Raw genomic sequence first — 21,548 nt, 5'->3', positions numbered from 1 at the left:
GAGGACCTTTGTAAACTCCACATTTCAGCGGTAGCAATCTCTGAGGTGTGCAGACCTGCGATTGGCCAGATCTCTGTAAGTGGGTACACCTTTTATTGGTCTGGTCACTCTGATGGCTGTCATACTCAGGAGGGAGTAGCTGTTGCTGTGGCGGATTGGCTTCTTCCGATGGTGTCCGATGTCACTCCTTTCAAAAAGCGTAATATAAGACTTAGATTAAGACACTCTCTGGTTGTCTGTTGTCTCGTTGTATGCTCTGATCATGACAAGTGACATCTCGGTGAGGGAGACATTTTATTCGCAACTTCACTCGGTGGTTGATGGATGCCCGCGAGGTGACATTCCACTGGTCATGGATGATTTCAGTGCGACCACTGGCACTGACAGGACTGGCTATGAGGATTGTCTCAGTCCACATGGGTCTGGCCACCATGGTGAAAGTGGCTCCATGTTCCTTGACTTTGCAAAAGGTTAGGGGCTGCAGATCGCTGGATCCTGGTTCCAGCCTCCTGAGCCACATCATTGGACTTGGTACTCCAGTACTGGTGGAATGGAGAAGAAGATTGATCATATCATTGTGGGCAGATGCTGGAGGCTCTTACAAAACTGCAGGGTCTACAGAAGTGCCCAGTTTGTGAATTCTCACCACAGACTTGTTGTTGCTACTCTGAACATCCAGCTTAGGTCCATTAGGTTACTACCTACTAGGAAAATGAGGCTGGACTTGGCCAGACTCCAAGATCAGGCTGTTTCTAACAAATTTGCATGCAACTTATTTGAGGAACTTATGGACTTGGGTGCGACTGGCGAATCTAATGTGATGTGGGACACCTTCCATGACAAGACCCTGAAGATTGTGTTGGGGTTACCGGTATTCCCAGAAGAAGGTGTTTCATCTCGCAGGGCACCCTGGACATCATCCAGAGGAAAGGCAACGCACTGCTTGATGGCAACTACTACTGCTTACTGTACCAGTAACTGAGAAGGATGGCTCTTAGGGCAGATAAGGAGGTGTTTTTTGAGGAATCTGTGAGAAAGTGATGCATCATCTATCGTCTAGTGACCCACATCCTGCTTACAGAAGAATCGAAGCATTATGCACATCTTAATCCATTCCTCGGAGAATTGAAGTCAGGGCGGCTAATGGAAAGGTCCTTATGGATATGACTGTAGTTTTGACCCACTGGGCTGGCTGTTTAAAGCTGATCCTCCGGGTAGGACGTTGGACATCACTGGGACCAGAGGCCTTGAAGCCGATCCTCCAATTAGCTGTGAACCACGCAATCTCACTGAGATTGCACAGGTGGTGAACCAGCTGAGAGTAAGGAAGACTGCAGGGATCTGTGGTATACGGGGTGAACTTCTCCAGGCTGGTGGTAAGTTTGTCCTCCTGGCATTGCAAGCAATAATTGCCTCCATTTGGGAGACGAGTATCATCCCAGCTGACTGGAAAACAGAACTTGTCATCCCTGTCTGGAAAGGGAAAGGTGATTGCCTGAATTACGGCAACTACAACGGGATAACACTGCTCTCGGTGCCAGGTAAGGTCCTTGCTAGGGTCATCCTCAACAGGATCTGTGATCTCTGTGGTATAGCGGGTCCAAGGCTCTAAATGAAGGGCCAGTTCTTAAATAAATAATCGGCGCACTCGTGACTTAAGTAGGGGGCGTGGTAGTGTTGCCAGAGCGGTTCCCGTGAGCGATACAGGCAGGGAGTTTCCGCACTGAAGTGCACAGGTGCGGGATCGCCCATGTTCGTAATTGAGTGCCGGGGGCTGCTGATCGCCACACCTGTGCCACATCCCCATTTTAAGAAGGAGGAGCGTGAGTGTGGAGGGGAGAAGAAAAAAAAAAAGAAAGGAGAGAAGGACAGAGGTTAAGGGAGAAGGTTGGAGAAGTGAAGACCCAGTGCAGGAGCGAGAAAGCGAGAGGGCAGGCTCGCTGATAAATGCAGGCAACTGAGTGGAGAGCCCCTGAGGAGGAGTGTTAGGCCGACACTCAGTTGGGGCAGTATGAAGTGGTCACTCCAGCTGAGCGATCTCAGGAACTGGAGTGTCCCAGAAGGTGGTTGGCTTGCTGCGTAAGTACGCAGGAGTAAGGGATGCTTGGGATGAGTGCCCTTGTTGTTGGGGGAACCTGAATCTCAGTCCAGCGGGAGCTGTATGGAGCCAGGGGACAGAAGGCTACTAGACCTACAGGAGAAGGTCAGCTGCAGCTGTAGGTAGGGCAACTCCCCTGTTGCAAAGCCCGATGGTAAAAGCAGGGGGCTGCCAAGTAGAAGGATAAAGGCAGTGGGTTTTTAAAAAGGGGCTGTCTCCTATTGATTTTAAACTCGTTTTAATTGGATTTATTTATTTGGATTATTTTAAACCCCACTTTTATTCACCCTGTTTTTATGGATTATTTATTTATTGTGGACATTTTGAAGCACTGCTCTTTGGACACGGTTTTGATTTTTTTTTGATTGTTTTTAATAAAAGCACTTGTTCACTTTTTGCATCATTCCCTTGCTCAGTTTGATTTGTCCCCATCAGACCAATTCATCCCGTTACATCATCAACGGTGTTGGGTTCAAGTGGCTCTCTGAAGAGAGGTGGGAGCATGAAGCTGGACCCACATTATCACAATCATCTGCTTACCTACCAGCAACTGGTGGAGTCTGGTGTTGCGCCTAAGAAGTCTATCATTGACCGCATCCTGGAACTGAGGGTTCTCATGGAGTGCAAACGCAAATATTGGCAGAGTTTCTTTGCAGCCTTTGTTGATTTACATAAAGCATTCAACTCAGTTGATCGAGCCACCCTGTGGGGCATTCTGAGACCTTGCGGGTGTCCCCTCAAAGTTTCGGCCTGTATACTGGTACTGTGAGTGCTGTGCTGAGTGGCAGAACCACTGCATTTTTCACAGTTGATTCTGGAGTTCGTCAGGGGTGTGTTCTTACTCCTTCTCTGTTCAATGCTTGCAGAGACTGGGTGCTGGGAAGGGTCATGGGGTCCAGCAGCTGTGAGGCATCTGTTGGTGAAGAAAGATTCACTAATCTTGACTTTGCCAACGATGCTGTGATCTTTGCCGAGTCATTGGAGGCTCTGATCAGCGCTCTCGAGAGACTGAGCGAGGAGTCTTGAGTGTCTGGACTTGCACATATCCTGGATAAAAACCAAGATCCAGGCCTTTAGTGACCTCTTGAGCACAGCCATCAGTAGTAAGTCTGTCTGCAGAGAGTTTGTCAATCTTGTTCATAGGTTTACTTACCTTGACAGCGACATTCACGTCTCTGGTGACTTTACCTATGAAATCAATAGACAGATTGGGAGAGCATGGGGGGTCATGAAGTCACTGGAAAGGGGTGTGTGGCACTCCTGATATCTTTGCAAAAGGACAAAGGTCCAAATCTTTAGAGTCCTGGTGCTTCCTGTTTTGTTATATGGTTACGAGACATGGACACTATCCAGTGATCTGGGACAAAGACTGGACTCTTTTGGTACTGTGTCTCTTCAGAGAATCCTTGGGTACCACTGGTTTGACTTTGTGTCGAATGAGCAGCTGCTCATGGAGTACCAAATGAGGCACATTACTTGCATAGTGAGGGAGGGTCAGTTACTGCACTACGGCCATGTGGTGTGACTCCCCGAGGGTAATCTGGCTTGCAGGATCCTCAATAAGTGGCTGGACCAGGCCAAAGGGACGCCGACGTAACACCTGGCTGTGGCAGAATGATGGTCATTTCCTGAGGGTGGGACTGGACTGCATGTCTGCTTGGGGGTGCCAACCAGGACCCTGAGCTGTTTCGTCGTGTGATGGGTGCAGCAATGCACAGTACCAGTGCATGCTCCCCAACCAGACCTGACCTGAACTGATATATTGTAATTGGGTGCAGCGTAGTTATGGCTGTTCACTGATTCATTTGCCTGTTTTCCAATCAAAGTGATGGTCATCATTTTCTAATCAAGTATACTGACTCTAATCACAGCCTCTCAGCTTTTGAAACAACCCAAGTAAATGTGCTATGTAAATAAGAATCATTATTTGTAAGCGGCAGTCTGAATTGTCAGTAGATGAAAAAGAAAAGAACACATTTCAGACTTTCAAATATTCCTCTTTCAAAAATGTAAATGCTACAGAGACATTTTTGTATTTCATTAAAAAAGTAACATATTAAGTATTAGACTGCTTTTCAGATAAAACATTACTTTATAGGAATATAGCCCAGTGCATGATTAAATGAAAATGAGAAGCAGGCTCTAATGATCAGTGGTATAATTATTTGATTCAACCAAATGAATTAACTGAATCAGAAATGTGAGAGAGAATCATACTGGGCAAAGAACAAGTATACTAAAAGATGAGGAACTGCAAGATGTGGCAGTTTAACCTTTAAATCTTCAATTCTTACACCATGGCAAGAGTGAACATAGCAACAAGACAAAAAGTCATTATCCTGCATCAGCAGTGTCTCTCCTAAGCAGAAATTTCATGACAACAGTTTCAAAATGTGCTGTCTAAACACTTCTTAAGAAGCACAAGGAAAATTATCAAGATTGAGAAACAGAAACTCAGCATTTGGCCAAGGAGACATAGTGCAGCAGATGAAAGACCCTTCAAACTGACAACCCTTTAACATTGCGAAAGAAAACAGTACTGCTATCAGTTTCTGATCCACAGAAACCAATGGAACTGAAGTACAACCCTTTACAGTCAAGGGAACTCTTGTCAGAAGTAGTCTTCATGAAAGAGTTGCTGTCATAAAGCTAAGAGACTCACCTTCTCACAGAAAACACAAGCACTGGGGTGCTGAGTAATAGAAGCAAGTGTTCTGTATTGACAAGTTAAAATTTGAGAAAATTGACTTAAACAATAGCTAGTATGTTCATAAAACAGCTGGAAAGCACTGTCTGCAGCCAACAGTGAAGCATGGCTGAGGTTGCCCATCCCTTTGCCTTTTGGTTGTGTGGGACGCGTCAGCTGAGCTGTACTAGTATTTGAACTGATGCAGTCATTGCCTGCATGTGTTGGACACGAGAAAACCATTTCTGTATTTCTCCCTCTCTGACCACCTGACTCAAACTGAATTGCTAAATATGCTTGAACTTACTTCTAACCACTTCACAGCTCAAGCCTCATATCATCCCGTCCAATGGTTAGGGTTACTCAGTGTTGTCAATGTTTTGTTCCCCATCATAATGTATAATACATTTCACACAACATTTTAGTCTAGCGGTCACCCTTAAAGATCAAAGGGCACTTAAGATTGGATGTGAGCTAGAGGTCAAAGCATTTTGATGTTAGTTTATAGAACTGAAGAGACATTCATGCCCTGATCTCCGCTCTTCTTCCTGTGTAGATCACTCTGCCTTTTTCACTCCTTCCACCCTATTGCTAGTGGCACTGCCAGTGGTCTTCACTTACATTCATGGCAAACCCCATAACCCTGCATGATCAATTCTTCGTGCTGTGCCAAAAAAAGGACATGGTGCATTAGTATACAAACTTGCTACAACATTATTTCAAAGCAGTGTTTCAACCTTTTTTCTTTGGTGGGACACATTTTAGAACCAAAAACAGACCAAGGCACACCACTATTTTACTAAGCACAAGCACATTATATCTCATACACTTGCTCAACTGTCCAAAAGGTTGGGACTACCAGAGAAGCCAGCAAAAAAGAGCTTCGAGATCAGCATTCACGGACATTGCACTTAGTGACCACTTTGCCTGCTTCATCCCTTTGCCCACCCCTCTCAGCTTCAAAGGCAACTCATATGCCCACCATCCACTGGTCCTGAGAGGCTCGCTGGCGACCACATACCCAAGCAGTTGCACTCTAGCAGCCTGGAGACGTGTCTGGAGCATAGCAATCACATACTGCTTCTATGCCAGCTTCTCCAGGTGGTCCTGTCCTCCTCAGACAGGTCTCGACCACCCGAGGAGTTTGTCCCTCTCAGGTTCAGACAACAATGGGGGTATAAGACCTAAAACATCTTTCTGAAAAATGCAACCAGCATGAAAGTAGCTCCAGTCATCTGGAGTAGTGTTTTTCAACCAGTGTGCTGCACCATGGAAATAACAGTATAGCCCACTTGGGTCTGAACCTGAAAGTGAGAATCTCCGCAGGTGGTTGAAACCTGTCTGAGGAAGATAGGTCTACCTGGAGAAGCTGGCATAAAAGCAACTCCATGATCACTATGTTGCAGACACAGCACTTCGAGCTCTTCAGATGCATCTCCAAGCTGCTAGATTCCACCTGCCCTGGGTGTGTGCTCGCCAGTGAGCCTCACAGCGCTGGTGGAGAATGGGCATATGAGTTGCATCTGAGGAAGAGATGGGTGGGCAAAAGGGTGAAACAGCTTGGAGTTGCCACCAAAGTGCTCAGTGAGTGGTGTGTCTGAGAATGCTGATCTCGGTGCTCCTGTTTTACCGGCTTCTCTGGGAGTCCGGCCCATTCAGGCCCATTCAGGCACTTGAGCACGCGTACGAGATATATATGTGTTGTGGTTAGTAAGATAGTGGTGTGCCTAGGGATGATTTTGTTTACAAAAGGTGTGCCACTACAGAAAAAAAGTTTGGGAAACACTGATCTAGATAACAACATGAGGCTAAATTGTTTTGACAGGCTTAGTAAAATGACTCAATTTAAAAAATGACTCAAGTAACTGACAAATTTTCAGGCCTGAAGGAAAGGAGGACAAAATTTATGTTCAAGGAAATATAGGTATCCTGCTTTTAAAGGCAGAAAAAGATTTAGGTTGGGCTTGCCCTGTGGGTTTAGTACAAGACAGGTTGGGAGGCGAGTTATGTTTTAAGATGTGGGGGTCTGTGGATCTTAGAATATAAATTTGTGCCCAGGTGACATAAGCTTGGCAAACTTGCATAGGGCTGGGTTGGCTGGCACCAAGTGTAGAATAAAATTAGGGTGGGAATGACTCTGTGGGTATCAGAGTGGGCAGCAAGGTGCAGAGTGTATAATGCATTTTAGCCTGGATTTGTCCTATGGGTTTGGTACTGTAAAGGCCAAGACGTGCATTAGCACTATGATGAGGACCACAAGGGTATGTGGAATGATAGATAGATCGATAAATAGATTGATTGATTGATATTAAAGGCACTACATAAAAAATACATGTAACACTCCAAATAATGTGATAATGGATGGAAACGCTGACTCTACATTTCATGACCTAAACTAGGCCCTGACATTGGCACAATTATTAATGGCTCCTGCCTTTTCTTTGCCTTTTATTCTCCAGACCAACGCTTCGGTCACAGGACAAACTGCCATGCTGAACCAAAGTGTCAATGGTGTCGAACACCATGTCATGTTCCTGAGCCTGGAACTGCTGGACAAGGAAACAATGTATGCGGCAGTGGAACGGGAGGCTTTGGTGATTAAATGGGCAGTGACACAGCTGAGGTACTACCTCCTAGGCCATTAGTTTATCCTAGTCACTGACCATGCTGCTTTGCAGTGGATGGTGATTTTACTTGTATCATTTTACAAATGTTCCACAGCTCTTGCTAAATCTACATCTGTTCATGTTTTTATTAAAGATTCGCTAGGTCAGGTCCTTAGACTTCATTGTTGAGTTTTTGCTCTGATGTGCACTGTCAACCGTGAACAATTTCATTTCACTAGAAATCATATCAACAAAATAAGCTATTAAGTAAACTGGAAAAACTGGACTAATGTGATTTCAATATTAAATATCAAAACAAAAGAATCTTATCATGTTATTTCAGTTTTTTGTTTTAAAATGGTTGTATCAAAATAATCTAATTTTAATTTCACATGAACACTGAAGTAGCAATGGTAAATCCAAAGCAGCATCAAAACAGCCAAAGAAACCCAATATACTGTAAATGCTGTCATATGTTATATAGCACTGCTCTTTCTGAAATGTGACTACCATTACCAAATGTAATTTCATTATTGCCTCGTCCTCCTTAGAACTCAGTTGCTCAATTATAATCTGAAAGATCTCGTAACAAAACAGTTCTCAGAGTCAGCTGTTTTTCTTGTTGTTTTTAATACTTTTGAAAACTTTCCACATCTCCTAAAAATCTTTTTAAGCACATAGTTTAGAAGAAATTGTAGCCGTTCCACATGAAAGGCAAGCATGGTCTCTGCATAATTTGTCCCATCTTCTTAAAGGTTCATCTCTCTACAATTTTAAAATAAACCTATTCTATTAAAATACTCCATAGAGAACATTTTCTGCAATAAAGAATTCTTTCAAATACACAAAGAAAACATGAACTGAGACATACTTTAGTAAAGAAGATATAGTAATATGAAAAAGTTTGGGAACCCCTCTTAATTCTTTGGATTTTTGTTTATCATTGGCTGAGCTTTCAAAGTAGCAACTTCCTTTTAATATATGACATGCCTAGACAGTAGATAGATAGATAGATAGATAGATAGATAGATAGATAGATAGATAGATAGATAGATAGATAGATAGATACTTTATTAATTCCAAGGGGAAATTCACATACTCCAGCAGCAGCATACTGATACAAAAAACAATATTAAAGAGTAATAAAAATGTAGGTAAAAACAGACAATAACTTTGAATAATGTTAACATTTACCCCCTGGGTTGAATTGAAGAGTCGCATAGTGTGGGGGAGGAATGATCTCCTCAGTCTGTCAGTGGAGCAGGACATTGACAGCAGTCTGTCGCTGAAGCTGCTCCTCTGTCTGAAGATAATACTGTTTAGTGGATGCAGTGGATTCTCCATAATTGATAGGAGCCTGCTCAGCGCCCGTCACAGATGTCAAACTGTCCAGCTCCATGCCTACAATAGAGCCTGCCTTCCTCACCAGTTTGTCCAGGCGTGAGGCGTCCTTCTTCTTAATGTTGCCTCCCCAGGACACCACCGCGAAGAAGAGGGCACTCGCCACAACCGTCTGATAGAACATCTGCAGCATCTTATTGCAGATGTTGAAGGACGCCAGTCTTCTAAGGAAGTATAGCTGGCTCTGTCCTCTCTTGCACAGAGAATCAGTATTGGCAGTCCAGTCCAATTTATCATCCAGCTGCACTCCCAGGTATTTATAGGTCTGCACCCTCTGCCCACAGTCACCTCTGACGATCACGGGGTCCATGAGGAGTGTGGGCCTCCTAAAATCCACCACTAACTCCTTGGTTTTGCTGGTGTTCAGGTGTAGGTGGTTTGAGTCGCACCATTTAACAAAGTCCTTGATTAGGTCCCTATACTCCTCCTCCTACCCACTCCTGATGCAGCCCACAATAGCAGTGTCGTCAGCAAACTTTTGCACGTGGCAGGACTCCGAGTTGTGTTAGAAGTCCGATGTATATAGGCTGAACAGGACCGAAGAAAGTACAGTCCCCTGCGGCGCTTCTGTGTTGCTGACCACAATGTCAGACCTGCAGTTCCCGAGACGCACATACTGAGGTCTGTGTGTAAGATAGTCCATGATCCATGCCACTAGGTATGAATCTACTCCCATCTCTGTCAGCTTGTCCCTAAGGAGCAGAGGTTGGATGGTGTTGAAGGCACTAGAGAAGTCTAGAAACATAATTCTTACAGCACCACTGCCTCTGTCCAAGTGGGAGAGTGATCAGTGTAGCATATAGATGATGGCATCCTCCGCTCCCACCTTCTCCTGGTATAAGAACTGCAGTGGGTCGAGGGTGTGTTGGACCTGTGGCCTCAGATGGTGAAGCAGCAGCCTCTCCGTGGTCTTCATCAAATGTGACGTCAGAGCAACAGGCCGGAAGTCGTTCAGCTCACTAGGACGTGATACCTTTGGGACTGGGGTGATGCAAGATGTTTTCCAAAGCCTCGGGACTCTCCCCTGTTCCAGGCTCAGGTTGAAGATTCGCTGTAGAGGACTCCCCAGCTCCGATGCACAGACCTATATTTCAGTATTCAGTATTTCAGCAGTGACATTAAGTTTATTGGATTAACACAAAATGTAATATGCATCATAACAAAATTAGACAGGTGCATACATTTGGGGACTCCAACAGAGATATTACATCAATACTTAGTTGAGCCTCCTTTTGCAAATATAACAGCCTCTAGACACCTACTATAGCCTTTGATGAGTGTCTGGACGGAGGTATTTTTGACCATTCTTCCATAAAAAATCTCTCCAGTTCAGTTAAATTTGATGGCTGTTGAGCATGGACAGCCTGCTTCAAATCATCCCATAGATTTTCAATGATATTCAAATCAGGGGACTGTGACGGCCATTCCAGAACATTGTACTTCTCCTTCTGCATGAATGCCTTTGTAGATTTCGAACTGTATTTTGGGTCATTGTCTTGTTGGAATATCCAACCCCTGTATAACTTCAACTTTGTGACTGATGCTTGAACATTATCCTGAAGAATCTGTTGATATTGGGTTGAATTCATCCGACCCTCGACTTTAACAAGGGCCCCAGTCCCTGAACTAGCCACACAGCATGATGGAACCTCCACTATATTTGACAGTGGGTAGCAGGTGTTTTTCTTGGAATGCGGTGTTCTTCTTCTGCCATGCAATGCGCTTTTTGTTATGACCAAATAACTACATTTTTGTCTCATCGGTCCAAAGCACTTTGTTCCAAAATGAATCTGGTTTGTCTAAATGAGCATTTGCATACAACAAGTGACTCTGTTTGTGGCGTGAGTGCAGAAAGGGCTTCTTTCTCATCACCCTGCCATACAGATGTTCTTTGTGCAAATTGCGCTGAATTGTAGAACAATGTACAGATACACCATCTGCAGCAAGATGTTCTTGCAGGTCTTTGGAGGTGATCTGTGGGTTGCCTATAACCATTCTCACAATCCTGTGCATATGCCGTTCATGTATTTTTCTTGGCCTGCCAGACCTGGGTTTAACAGCAACTGTGCCTGTGGCCTTCCATTTCCTGATTACATTCCTTACAGTTGAAACTGACAGTTTAAACCTCTGAGATCGCTTTTTGTAGCCTTCCCCTAAACCAGGAGACTGAACAATCTTTGTTTTCAGATCTTTTGAGCATTGCTTTGGGGATCCCATGCTGTCACTCTTCAGAGGAGAGGCAAAGGGAAGCACAACTTGTAATTGACCACCTTAAATACCTTTTCTTGTGATTGGACACACCTGTCTATGAAGTTCAAGGCTTAATTAGCTAATCCAACCAATTTGGTGTTGCAAGTAATCAGTATTGAGCAGTTACATGCATTCGAATCAGCAAAATTACAAGGGGACCCACATTTTTGCACAGCCAGTTTTTCACATTTGATTTAATTTTGATTTAATATCTTTTTTGTTGAAAGTAGAGCAAATTATTATGTAGGCTGAGAGGGGTTCCCAAACTTTTTCAAATGACCGTAAAACAAACAATGCACTAGCACACTGAGCTGGTGTGGCTTTCTACAGGTCTTTAATACATAGGTAGCAAGAAAACGTACCTACTGATGGCCGTCAGGATCTGGGCATCTGAAACATTTTTGTCATTGGTGAGGTTACGGACAACTGCATCCATGAGCTCAAGGGGTACATACTGAACCACACTGGCAAGGGCATTGGATGGTGCATTATTTTCTTCTGGAAGGTAATGAATGAATACAATATAATTAGGTACTTACATAGCTACACTACAACCAGTAAAGAAAATGAGAGCTTACTACTAAGAGGAGAAAAGCAACTCACCTCTAGAATTTTATTCCAAAGATAAGGTTGTTTGCCTATATATCAAACTGTGGGAAACTACTGTTGCTTCTTAATATGTATACTGTTGGTGTTTCAAAATATCAAACATCACTTGTAAATGTGAGCAGATCAATCTCTTGCCTTAATGCAGCTTCTCGGTACAGTAACTTCTCAGTTAAGCACAAACAGGAAAAAAGAATCAACATAATACCTAAGCTTGGCACTTAACGGTTACCAGTACAAGATCCTTCTACACACTGCACAACAAGAAAAACATTGCCGATATTTGCTGACTGCACACATCCATAGCACTCATCAGCGGTTGACTTCAGGCAGTAGATTTAAGGTCTCTTTCACTGCTAAGAACCTCTCCAAGAAATCCTTGATTCCCTTATTAAATTCTACTTTAGATAAGGTCATTACAGTCATTAGGAGTAGCACCTAGTATTCCTAGGTGATAATCCATCTGTCTAATAGATTGTAATGGCTATCTCTGTAGCTGTGTGAGCTCCAATTCTATATACCAAGATCTGAAAATAAAACAAAATCAATAGTATGAAATATTTTATAGGTAAGAAAGTTTTTATGCTACTTGAAGCTTAGCTCATCACAAAGATCAGGGCTTGAAATTCATACTTGAAATTGAGAGGGGGGAATTCCCCTTTACATTTAACACAAGGGGGTATTTTAGACTCTGTGGGGGGGATAAAAGTGTGATGAGGAGAGGGTCAAAAATCTACTGTTTAAAAAACACTTTGATATTAATATTTTAGAATTATATATTTATGTCAAAATGTATTCTTTCTGATGTTTACAGTAGTTTGCAAAATTTATAGTTATCAGCCAGTCTTTTAAAGTATTTCTGCTATTTTAACTTTAAATAATTGTTTAATTCTTCATGTATAGATTTTTACTGATATTTACCAAAAAACAAACTTGTCAAGGAAAACTTTTAGAGTAATATAAAAAAATCTAATCATTTAAAATACAGTATTTTTCTCAGCATATACAGTATATATATATATATATATATATATATATTTTCTTCATTTATATTATACTTTAGGAGGAGTGGTGACTCTGAAGCTAAGGATCTGTGGTGGTATCTGGAAGGTTGCCTGTTCAAACCCCATTAGTGCCAGAAGGGATCCTACTCCATTAGGTCCTTGAGCCAGGCCCTTAACCTGAAAATTGCTCTGGGGCACTGTACAATGGCTGACCCTGCGCTCTTACCTCCAAAGGTCATGTGAAAAGACAATTTCCCCCCAGAAATTAATACAGTATACAATAAAAATACTGTTCTACTGTCAGGATATAATTTTCTGCAGGTTTAAGACAATTGAGGACTCAACATGAGTCCTAAGTGTGAATGTTTTTTAATTTAAGAAATTTGAGAGAGAGAGAGAGACATTCATCCATTTTCTTAACCCACTTATTCAACAGTAGGGTCATAGGGATATTGAGATATTTAGTTAAAAATATAATTAACATATTTTTAGCTTGCGTGGCACAGTAGTACACACTGATTAGTACTGTCACTTTACACCCTTACATACTCGCATACTCAGTTCAAATTCAGCCCCTGATAGTCTGTATGTGGAGTTCTCTCTGTTTCTCTGTGATTTTCTTCTGGATACTCCAGTTTTCCTCCTAAATTCTCAAAGCCTTGTAAATTTGACCACTCAGTCCCAGTGTGAATGTCGGTGTGTGCGTGAGTGGACCCGGCACTGGACTGGTTCCCTGTCCAGGCCCCATTCCTGCACTGTGCCCAGTACTTCCAGAATAGGATCTTGCTCCACACTCCTCTAAATTGGAATGACTGGGTGTAGGAATGACTTTGACTTTTATTAGTCTGCTAGCAAACATATTTGCTTCAAGATCATCATAAACTGTTGTCAACACCAAAAGGGTATTCTTAAAAGATCAGAAAACAACGTAAAGGTGAAATGAGGTATGATAGGGTGACGTGTCATACAAATTCCTCATTTTTATGTTGAAATTTCCTCCTTTTTAGAATTATGGAGGAGGCAGCCTTAACCATGGGTATATCTACTTTTTGAAAGTTATCCTTGAGCATTGTTTATCTTTTTGTGTGCCTCACTGATTTTACTTTTCAGATTCAGATTTCAATGTACTCAGTTCAACACAGACGTTTAAAAATGATGAGTCCAAATGTCTAAATTCAGTTCTTCAAATAAAAAGAAACCAAAATTGAATTTTAATTCACTAAACAAGTCAAGTTCCTGAATTTTTGTATTGATTTTAGCATAACAGAACATTTTAACCTGTTTTTGGTCTCCAATTTAACAAAATTTGTTGAGTTCTTTATAAAACTCAGTGTAAACACTGTACTTTGTGCACCGGCCACGTTCCATGCAAGAGCAACTGCAGCAGGAAGGTGACACCCCTAGCATGTGAGGTTAACAAAACATTAAAATTGAAAAAACAAAAAACAAATCAAGTACAATTATAACATAGTCATTTTAAAAATAAATTGAATATTGCTTATGAAATATGTGTGGGGAATTGTGTGTGCCCTGCGGTGGGCTGGCGCCCTGCCCGGGTTTTATTCTTGCCTTGCACCCTGTCCTGGCTGGGATTAGCTCCAACTGACCCCCATGACCCTGTGTTAGGATATAGCGGGTTGGAGAATGATTGATTGAATTTAGGCATTAAAAATTCAAATTTGCAGGAATTACTGAATGTGTGTGGGATATCCATAATCCTGTGCCATATTTGAAACCCTAAAGGGAGCATCTCAAAAAAAAAAATGTATATATATTGTGATAGATGGCCGGCAGCTCATCCCGGCCAACACATCCAGGACACTAGATGGCGTCTCCCCTGCAGCATATAGGTGCCCCGGATTCCCATAGGGCACCATGGGAGATGGGAGTTCGGCTTCACAGCCCTGCTGGGTGCCGTGGTTGCCGCCGTGTGAAGCTGCAGGGAGACGCGGGGATTTTTATTTTCCCTATAGCCCGGAAGTACTCCCAAGTCACAGGGACGGAAGAACAGAAGTACTTCCGGGCTGAAGAAAAATACAAGTCTTCATCTGACCCGGAAGTGCTATTGAATCACATGGACAGAAGGACAGGAGCACTTCCGGGTCAAGGACTACAGTATATAAAGGACTATGGGAGACCCAGCAAGCCAAGCCGGAGTTGGAAGGGAGTGTGACGGAGCTGCTGGGAGGAGAGGAGGAAAAGAGGAAAAGAATTGTATTATTGATTATTTGTGTATCGTGGTGGATTTGGTGCTTTAGAAGCACTATATTGAAGAAAATTAAAATACTTCTTGGTGCTTTTAAACCGGTGTTTGCATCTGTCTGTTGGGTTTCACGGGGCAACCACATCCTCAAGCGTCCACTTATTGACAATATATAAAAGCAATTTTCTTGGATGGCTGAAAATGTTTGCATAGTACTATATATATATAGGGCGGCACGGTGGCGCAGTGGGTAGCGCTGCTGCCTCGCAGTTGGAAGATCTGGGGACCTGGGTTCGCTTCCCGGGTCCTACCTGCGTGGAGTTTGCATGTTCTCCCCGTGTCTGCGTGGGTTTCCTCCGAGCGCTCCGGTTTCCTCCCACAGTCCAAAGACATGCAGGTTAGGTGGATTGGTGATTCTAACATTGGCCCTAGTGTGTGCTTGGCGTGTGGGTGTGTTTGTGTGTGTCCTGCGGTGGATTGGCACCCTGCCCGGGATTGGTTCCTGCCTTGCGCCCTGTGTTGGCTGGGATTGGCTCCAGCAGACCCCCGTGACCCTGTGTTCGGTTTCAGCGGGTTGGAAAATGGATGGATATATATATATATATATATATATATAGTACTATGCAAACATTTTCAGCCATCCAAGAAAATTGCTTTTAAAACTAGTTACCTATGATAAAAAGGGTTTATTTTGCCTATTAAAATACTATAGAAAATTAGAATAAAACACACATAAATACTATTTTTCAAAACAAGTCAGTACTTTGTGTGACCTCCTTCAAAATGCAAAACTGAAGCAATTCATTTTGATACACTGTTATATAATTTTTCAGATCCTTACAAGCTTTACTCAGGATTTACCGCAATTCTGCTTTTGACTTTTGCTGTTTTCTTGTTCTCTTCCCTGGTCAAGGTGACCAGTCTAATATTATTAGTATTTCTTCTGCTGACTCCTTATCAAAGGAGATGTTAGTTGTGTTTGCTCAGTGTTTGTGGCCATTATCTTGCTGAAATATAACTTTTTTTCCCCCAGTAAGTCATTTTTCAGAAGGTTAGATCAAAGTCAGTCTTTATTTTTCAGCAAATATTATTCCTTCAATTTTGACCAGATCCCTTACACCACTAACTGAATACTGTATCTCCCCAGACCATAAATGAGGTGCCACTTACCTTCACATAAGGCTGGCAAGAGGTATCAATGAGTTTCTTGCCAACTCTACTCCTAACATTCTTTTAAGTTTGTGAGCCACAAATTTCAAATGTAGACTCATTGCTCTGTAAGACTTTCTATAGCTGGTCATCACTTAATTCTGTTTTTTCTCTCACTGATTGTCTTTTAAGGTCTCTTCCGCTTGTTGATTTTGTATAACAATGCTTTCTTAGCTACAACATCTCCTATAAGACCATTTCTCTTAACAATTTTCTTTGCATGATTGATGTTTATACTTTGATGCTGCCAGATGATTAACAAGAGTTTCACTGCATTTCCTTCTGTCCCTAAAGAAAGTGTACTTTCATCATATGCATACTGTGTTTTGTTCTTCCACTGCTTTTTTTTCTTTAACTAATTCAGTGTCTTCAAAGTTCTTTGTGGCAGCTTGAAAAATACGTTTTAAAAATCCAGTACAGTGTGCTATTGGTTACTGGCTATAGTCTTGTTGATACAAAGACATTATTTCATTTCTTTCAAATTGTGTTAGCTTAGTCATTTCCAAATCTCTCCTAAAGTTACCATAATAATTGTGTTCACTATCCAAAACACCTTTTATTTGTTAAACTGCATCACTGGCACACTTGTTTCTGATAATCACTGAATCAGTAATTTGAATCAGACATGCCACTCATGGAAATCTTTAGTTGTGTTTACTCTAACATTACGTATACAGTATTCTGTTTTCACAAGCAATTAAAATCTTACTGCTTAAATAACTAGCACTAGAAATTGGGTGGCCTTAAACTATTGCAGAGTGCTTGTGTGATAAAAAACACTGAATTTTAAACTGTAACATCTACAAACACAAATAAGGGGCTCCTGAAAATGAATAACATATACAATGCCAGGTACACACAGGTTAGCACATTTTTTACTAAGAATGGGGTTACTCAAACAGAGCTACACACATGAAACAATATATTTGTCTTATATTAAAGGGATACTTAACTCAGTTGAAATCCAAAGACTGAAAGAATGTGAACCTCAAGCGGATAAGTCTCAAATAGCGCTGTTGACATATGTAAGTTCTGCAAGGCATCCTTGTTAACTTTTAGAATACTGTGGAAAATATTTGCCCATTTCTGAATTCTTGTTTTACAGAAAATTGTTGAAACTAATAATCTGATTGTGGAGTCCTTACTTGTTCCACTTGCTTCCCCTTTGGAGATTATGGCTCTCAAGGTGGTTCTGTGGAGTCCCAGAGCCTTAAATGGCTTTGTAGTCCGACTGCTAGATATTAACAACATTGACCTCCTTAGGAATTCCAACTGATTGTGGCATCAAATGCTTGTTGAATCTTTGTGCTGGCAAGTTGAGTCTGATGGTAAATGTCAAAACAATGGAGGCCCATGTTGAACACAGTTGACTGTAATGAAGACTGGCTGTGTTTAGTCTGTTGAGTTGTCACTTTAGCTGGTGTTTCTTAACTGGAGGCAATTACTTTTTCACACAGTGTCAGTTTGTGTTTTGTTTGTTCGTTAGATAAGTACCTTTAAAAAAACGTGTAAGTTGTTCACTCTCATGCCAATTATCTAATATTACATTTTGGCTGAAGAACAGGACATTTAGTGTCATTAAGGCATGGGGTATTTTTTTTCACAGCACTTGAACTTCAATTCATCTCCATTAATTTAACTGTGATATTTAAAATATTTTGTTAACCTTTTAATTGTTTGGATATGAACCTTCTTGCTTCCTTCTGAAAGCTCTGGGCAGCATCTTTGAAATGATATTTTTTATTCAGAAAATATTTGAACATTAACATTAAAAACACCCGTGTATTTTGTACAAGTAGCATTCTCCAGTAAAACAACACTCGATTATTTTAAATTCCTTATCTCAAGCAAATTCTTATAGTAGTCAAATTGCTTTACAAATACTATTTGTTTCCTGTGTGCTATCAACAATGCAGTCAAAATTTGCAGAAGTGGAAAAAATACTTCAGAAATGATTGCCGTAAAAGAAAGACATACATCATAAACTAAAATAATAAGTACAAAGATGGGGTTTTTTTTTTTTGCGCTTAGAAATTTTTAAACCAAACATTTTCTGAGTCTCAAAAGCCTTTTAAAACATCATAGTGAAATAAGTGGAGATTAATGGAGAATTAACTAAACAAAAGAACTTGGAATGCACAGGCACTAACTGCACTGCCATATGAAAGCATCTATCATCTAAACTAGAGATACACATTCTTTACTTTCCTGAGTCAAAAATGAGTATCGCCTTAAGCCTGTTAAGCTGGACTCTGGTTTACTGTACTGAAAAGGCCGTGGTTATAAGTTATAGCCAATGTTTATATAAATACCTAATGTTGCAGTATACAAATGTAAAAACAAAGTGCACTTACAAAAAAATAGTTTTTTGAACAATGAAAATATATAAAATAATTTGAGAAAAGGGCGGCACGGTGGCACAGTGGTAGCGCTGCTGTCTCGCAGTTAGGAGACCTGGGTTCACTTCCTGGGTCCTCCCTGCGTGGAGTTTGCATGTCCTCCCCGTGTCTGCGTGAGTTTCCTCCCACAGTCCAAAGACATGAAGGTTAGGTGCATTGGCGATCCTAAATTGTCCCTAGTGTGTGCTTGGTGTGCGGGTGTGCCCTGTGGTGGGCTGGCATCCCGCCCGGGGTTTGTTCCTGTCTTGTGCCCTGTGCTGGCTGGGATTGGCTACAGCAGACCCCCGTGACCCTGTGTTAGGATATATTGGGTTGGATAATGACTGACTGAATAATCTGAGAAAAAAAAAGCTAATTTGAAAGCTGTTTGTTTTCTATGTAAGGAGATATAAATATCTCAGCTTCACACAAAAATAGTACTGTAATTCTTTTAAAGGTTTTTATTAACTTCTGTGACCACCTAATGTCATAACTTTTGTGAATTGAACATAAAAGTGACGAGACAAGTGCAAACAAATACTAATTGTGATGCATAACTACTAACAGGGACAAATAAAGTTGTTTAAATTGCCTTTGCATTTCTATTTTGGTAGTTATGTCTCTTAGAAAAACATTGATTTATATTATCTACGTTGGTCATAAATGCAAGCTGTGGTGTAGCCATGCATTCTCAATCAGCTTCCCAGTGCCATCCAAACAGGCTGTACAGACAATGTGGGCTGGGGCTGTGAATTCCTAACAGCACTATTCCAGTAACAAGATTTACATTTACATATTTTAGCAGATGCTTTTATCTAAAGTGACTTAAAAAGAAGTCAACATAATTGAATAAACATCAATTTAATTTGGAAACTGTTTTGAAACAAGTGTTGTAAGTGTTACTATGATCACTCAGGGCTTTCTTTCACTATACTAATCTATTTTCTAATTTATAACCATCTCAGGAGTCTGGGAAGCTGGAGCCTATTCTGGCAGCACTGGCAACAAAGTCAGAACCAGTCCACTGTAGTTCAGAGACTTCCTTTCTTATACAGTAGAAATAAGTCTACAGTAAATCAAAAAATCAAAGACACTCTAAGGCCAGAAAAGAAAATTCTATTTACATGACTAGTATTAATACACATAACAGTTTTTATATCTGTTGCTTGGATTTTTAATAATTTACATTTTTCTTATAATCATAGAGCAGCCATGCTGCCCAGGTTATTTCCATGCATGAAATGGAAACAGGTTAACATATTTCTGCTAAACTGTGACTAAACAACTTTTACCTACTTTTTTTATTTGCAGATACACTCTGACCCTCATTTAACACCCCTGAATCAAAAATGTACGTGAGGGTACTGGAGAAGAACTTTTTAAGGCCTGATGCCTTTTCCAGTGCCAATCTTCTTAAGTCAACGTTTATGACCTGCAAGAGGGATGGTGAACTTATTCAACCCTTTAGACATAGATTTAACATTTTCTGATATTTCCAGTTCAGTAATTAAGAAATAAATGCTGTTTGAAAGCAATATTAAAAAAATAAAAATTCTGACATTTTTACAACAGTGCCAAGTGAATTTGTGAATACCAATATTGTTTGCGATGTTTTTATTTAAACAAACTCTTTAAAGCTGTTAAAACCTTTTTAAATCACGTTTGTAAGCACGTAGTTTTGTCAGGATTATGACACTTGCTGTTGTGAAATTTAGATTTGCATCAGTATATTGAGATTAATAACTCACTCAAAAGTAATATTTAAAGGACAAGTCGTTTTCAAGTTTCAAATGTCACAAACTACTGTTTGTTTAATTTTCCAATTCTTTCCATGCATTTTTTATATTTGTCCCAGCCCTGAAGCTAACCTTTGTGAAATCAAACTTGTCAAATGAGGATTAGCATGATTAATTTGTTTTCTGAATTCCTGTATGTAGCCTTTGTTTTGTTGTTTGCATCATATAAATGATCCATCCATCCATCCATCCATCCATCCATTTTCCAACCCGCTGAATCCGAACACAGGGTCACGGGGGTCTGCCGGAGCCAATCCCAGCCAACACAGGGCACAAGGCAGGAAACAAACCCTGGGCAGAGCGCCAGCCCACCGTAGGGCATGCATGCACACACACACACACACACACCCACCCACACACCAAGCACACGCTAGGGACAATTTAGAATCGCCAGTTCACCTAACCTGCATGTCTTTGGACTGTGGGAGGAAACCGGAGCTCCCGGAGGAAACCCACGCAGACACGGGGAGAACATGCAAACTCCACGCAGGGAAGACCCGGGAAGCATATAAATGATCAGACATTGTTATTTCTTATGCGTGTATAAGCTGAGCGGGACTGATCTAGACTGCAGTAATTACTCATTACTACAGACTGCATCTCATTCACTCCTGTAATATTAAAATATATGCATTGTATGTGTTTTTTCTGACATTTATCACATTTGTGTTGTCCCAACAATTAACATTACTTTAACTTCAAAATACCAAGAATTCTAACAATAGAAAAAGTGTGTTTTCTGATTCATTTTCAGCAATGAAGTTTTACCAACTCCACCCCATAATTATGTGCTTTCGTTAACACATTACATACAGTATCTTATCATTAAGAGACACTTGTCTAATGATTCAGTTTATGAGCCAAATCACATGAATATCAATCCAAGTTTTGAAATACTAACTAAATACAGCTTATTTTAGTTCATTTTGTAGACTAACAACAGGTACCGAGATAGCCGCTTGGTCTCAACCTTGCACTGTAGTGCCAGTGCAGGTAGCACAATCTTCGGGTTTCATTCCATATCCCAACGACACACAGGTTATATACTGTATAATAATCCCATAAATGCAAAGTGTGAATGTGTGCAGCTAGTCACAGTACAGGCAGGATAGACACTTGTTGCCCACAACCCTGGCCTGGATCACTACACATGACATTACAAGTTAAAAACATTGCAGCTCACAGCTGATTGGCTACATTATTGTACTCTCATATCAATCATGTATTTTTATTTATAACTACCTTTATTGTAAGAGAAAACCAGAAATATTAAAAGTCTTTCTGGCTTGAAAGAACAGCAGAATTTCCTTA

The 21,548-nt window shown here is 41.1% G+C and overlaps 1 protein-coding gene across 1 annotated transcript in view; it reads right to left on the bottom strand.

Moving 5' to 3' along the window:
* Nucleotides 1-21,548, bottom strand: part of LOC114650569 (ubiquitin carboxyl-terminal hydrolase 35-like) — a 75,105-nt gene that overhangs the window by 45,789 nt on the left and 7,768 nt on the right. Inside the window, exon 3 of the mRNA XM_051926459.1 lies at nucleotides 11,404-11,539. Within this exon, the coding sequence (XP_051782419.1) occupies nucleotides 11,404-11,539 (136 nt within the window). The remainder of the gene's footprint in view (nucleotides 1-11,403; nucleotides 11,540-21,548) is intronic.

The sequence above is a fragment of the Erpetoichthys calabaricus genome, chromosome 4 (genome assembly GCF_900747795.2).
Source record: "Erpetoichthys calabaricus chromosome 4, fErpCal1.3, whole genome shotgun sequence".
NCBI classification, from domain to species: Eukaryota; Metazoa; Chordata; class Cladistia; order Polypteriformes; family Polypteridae; genus Erpetoichthys; species Erpetoichthys calabaricus.
This window is presented reverse-complemented; position numbering and strand designations above follow the sequence as displayed.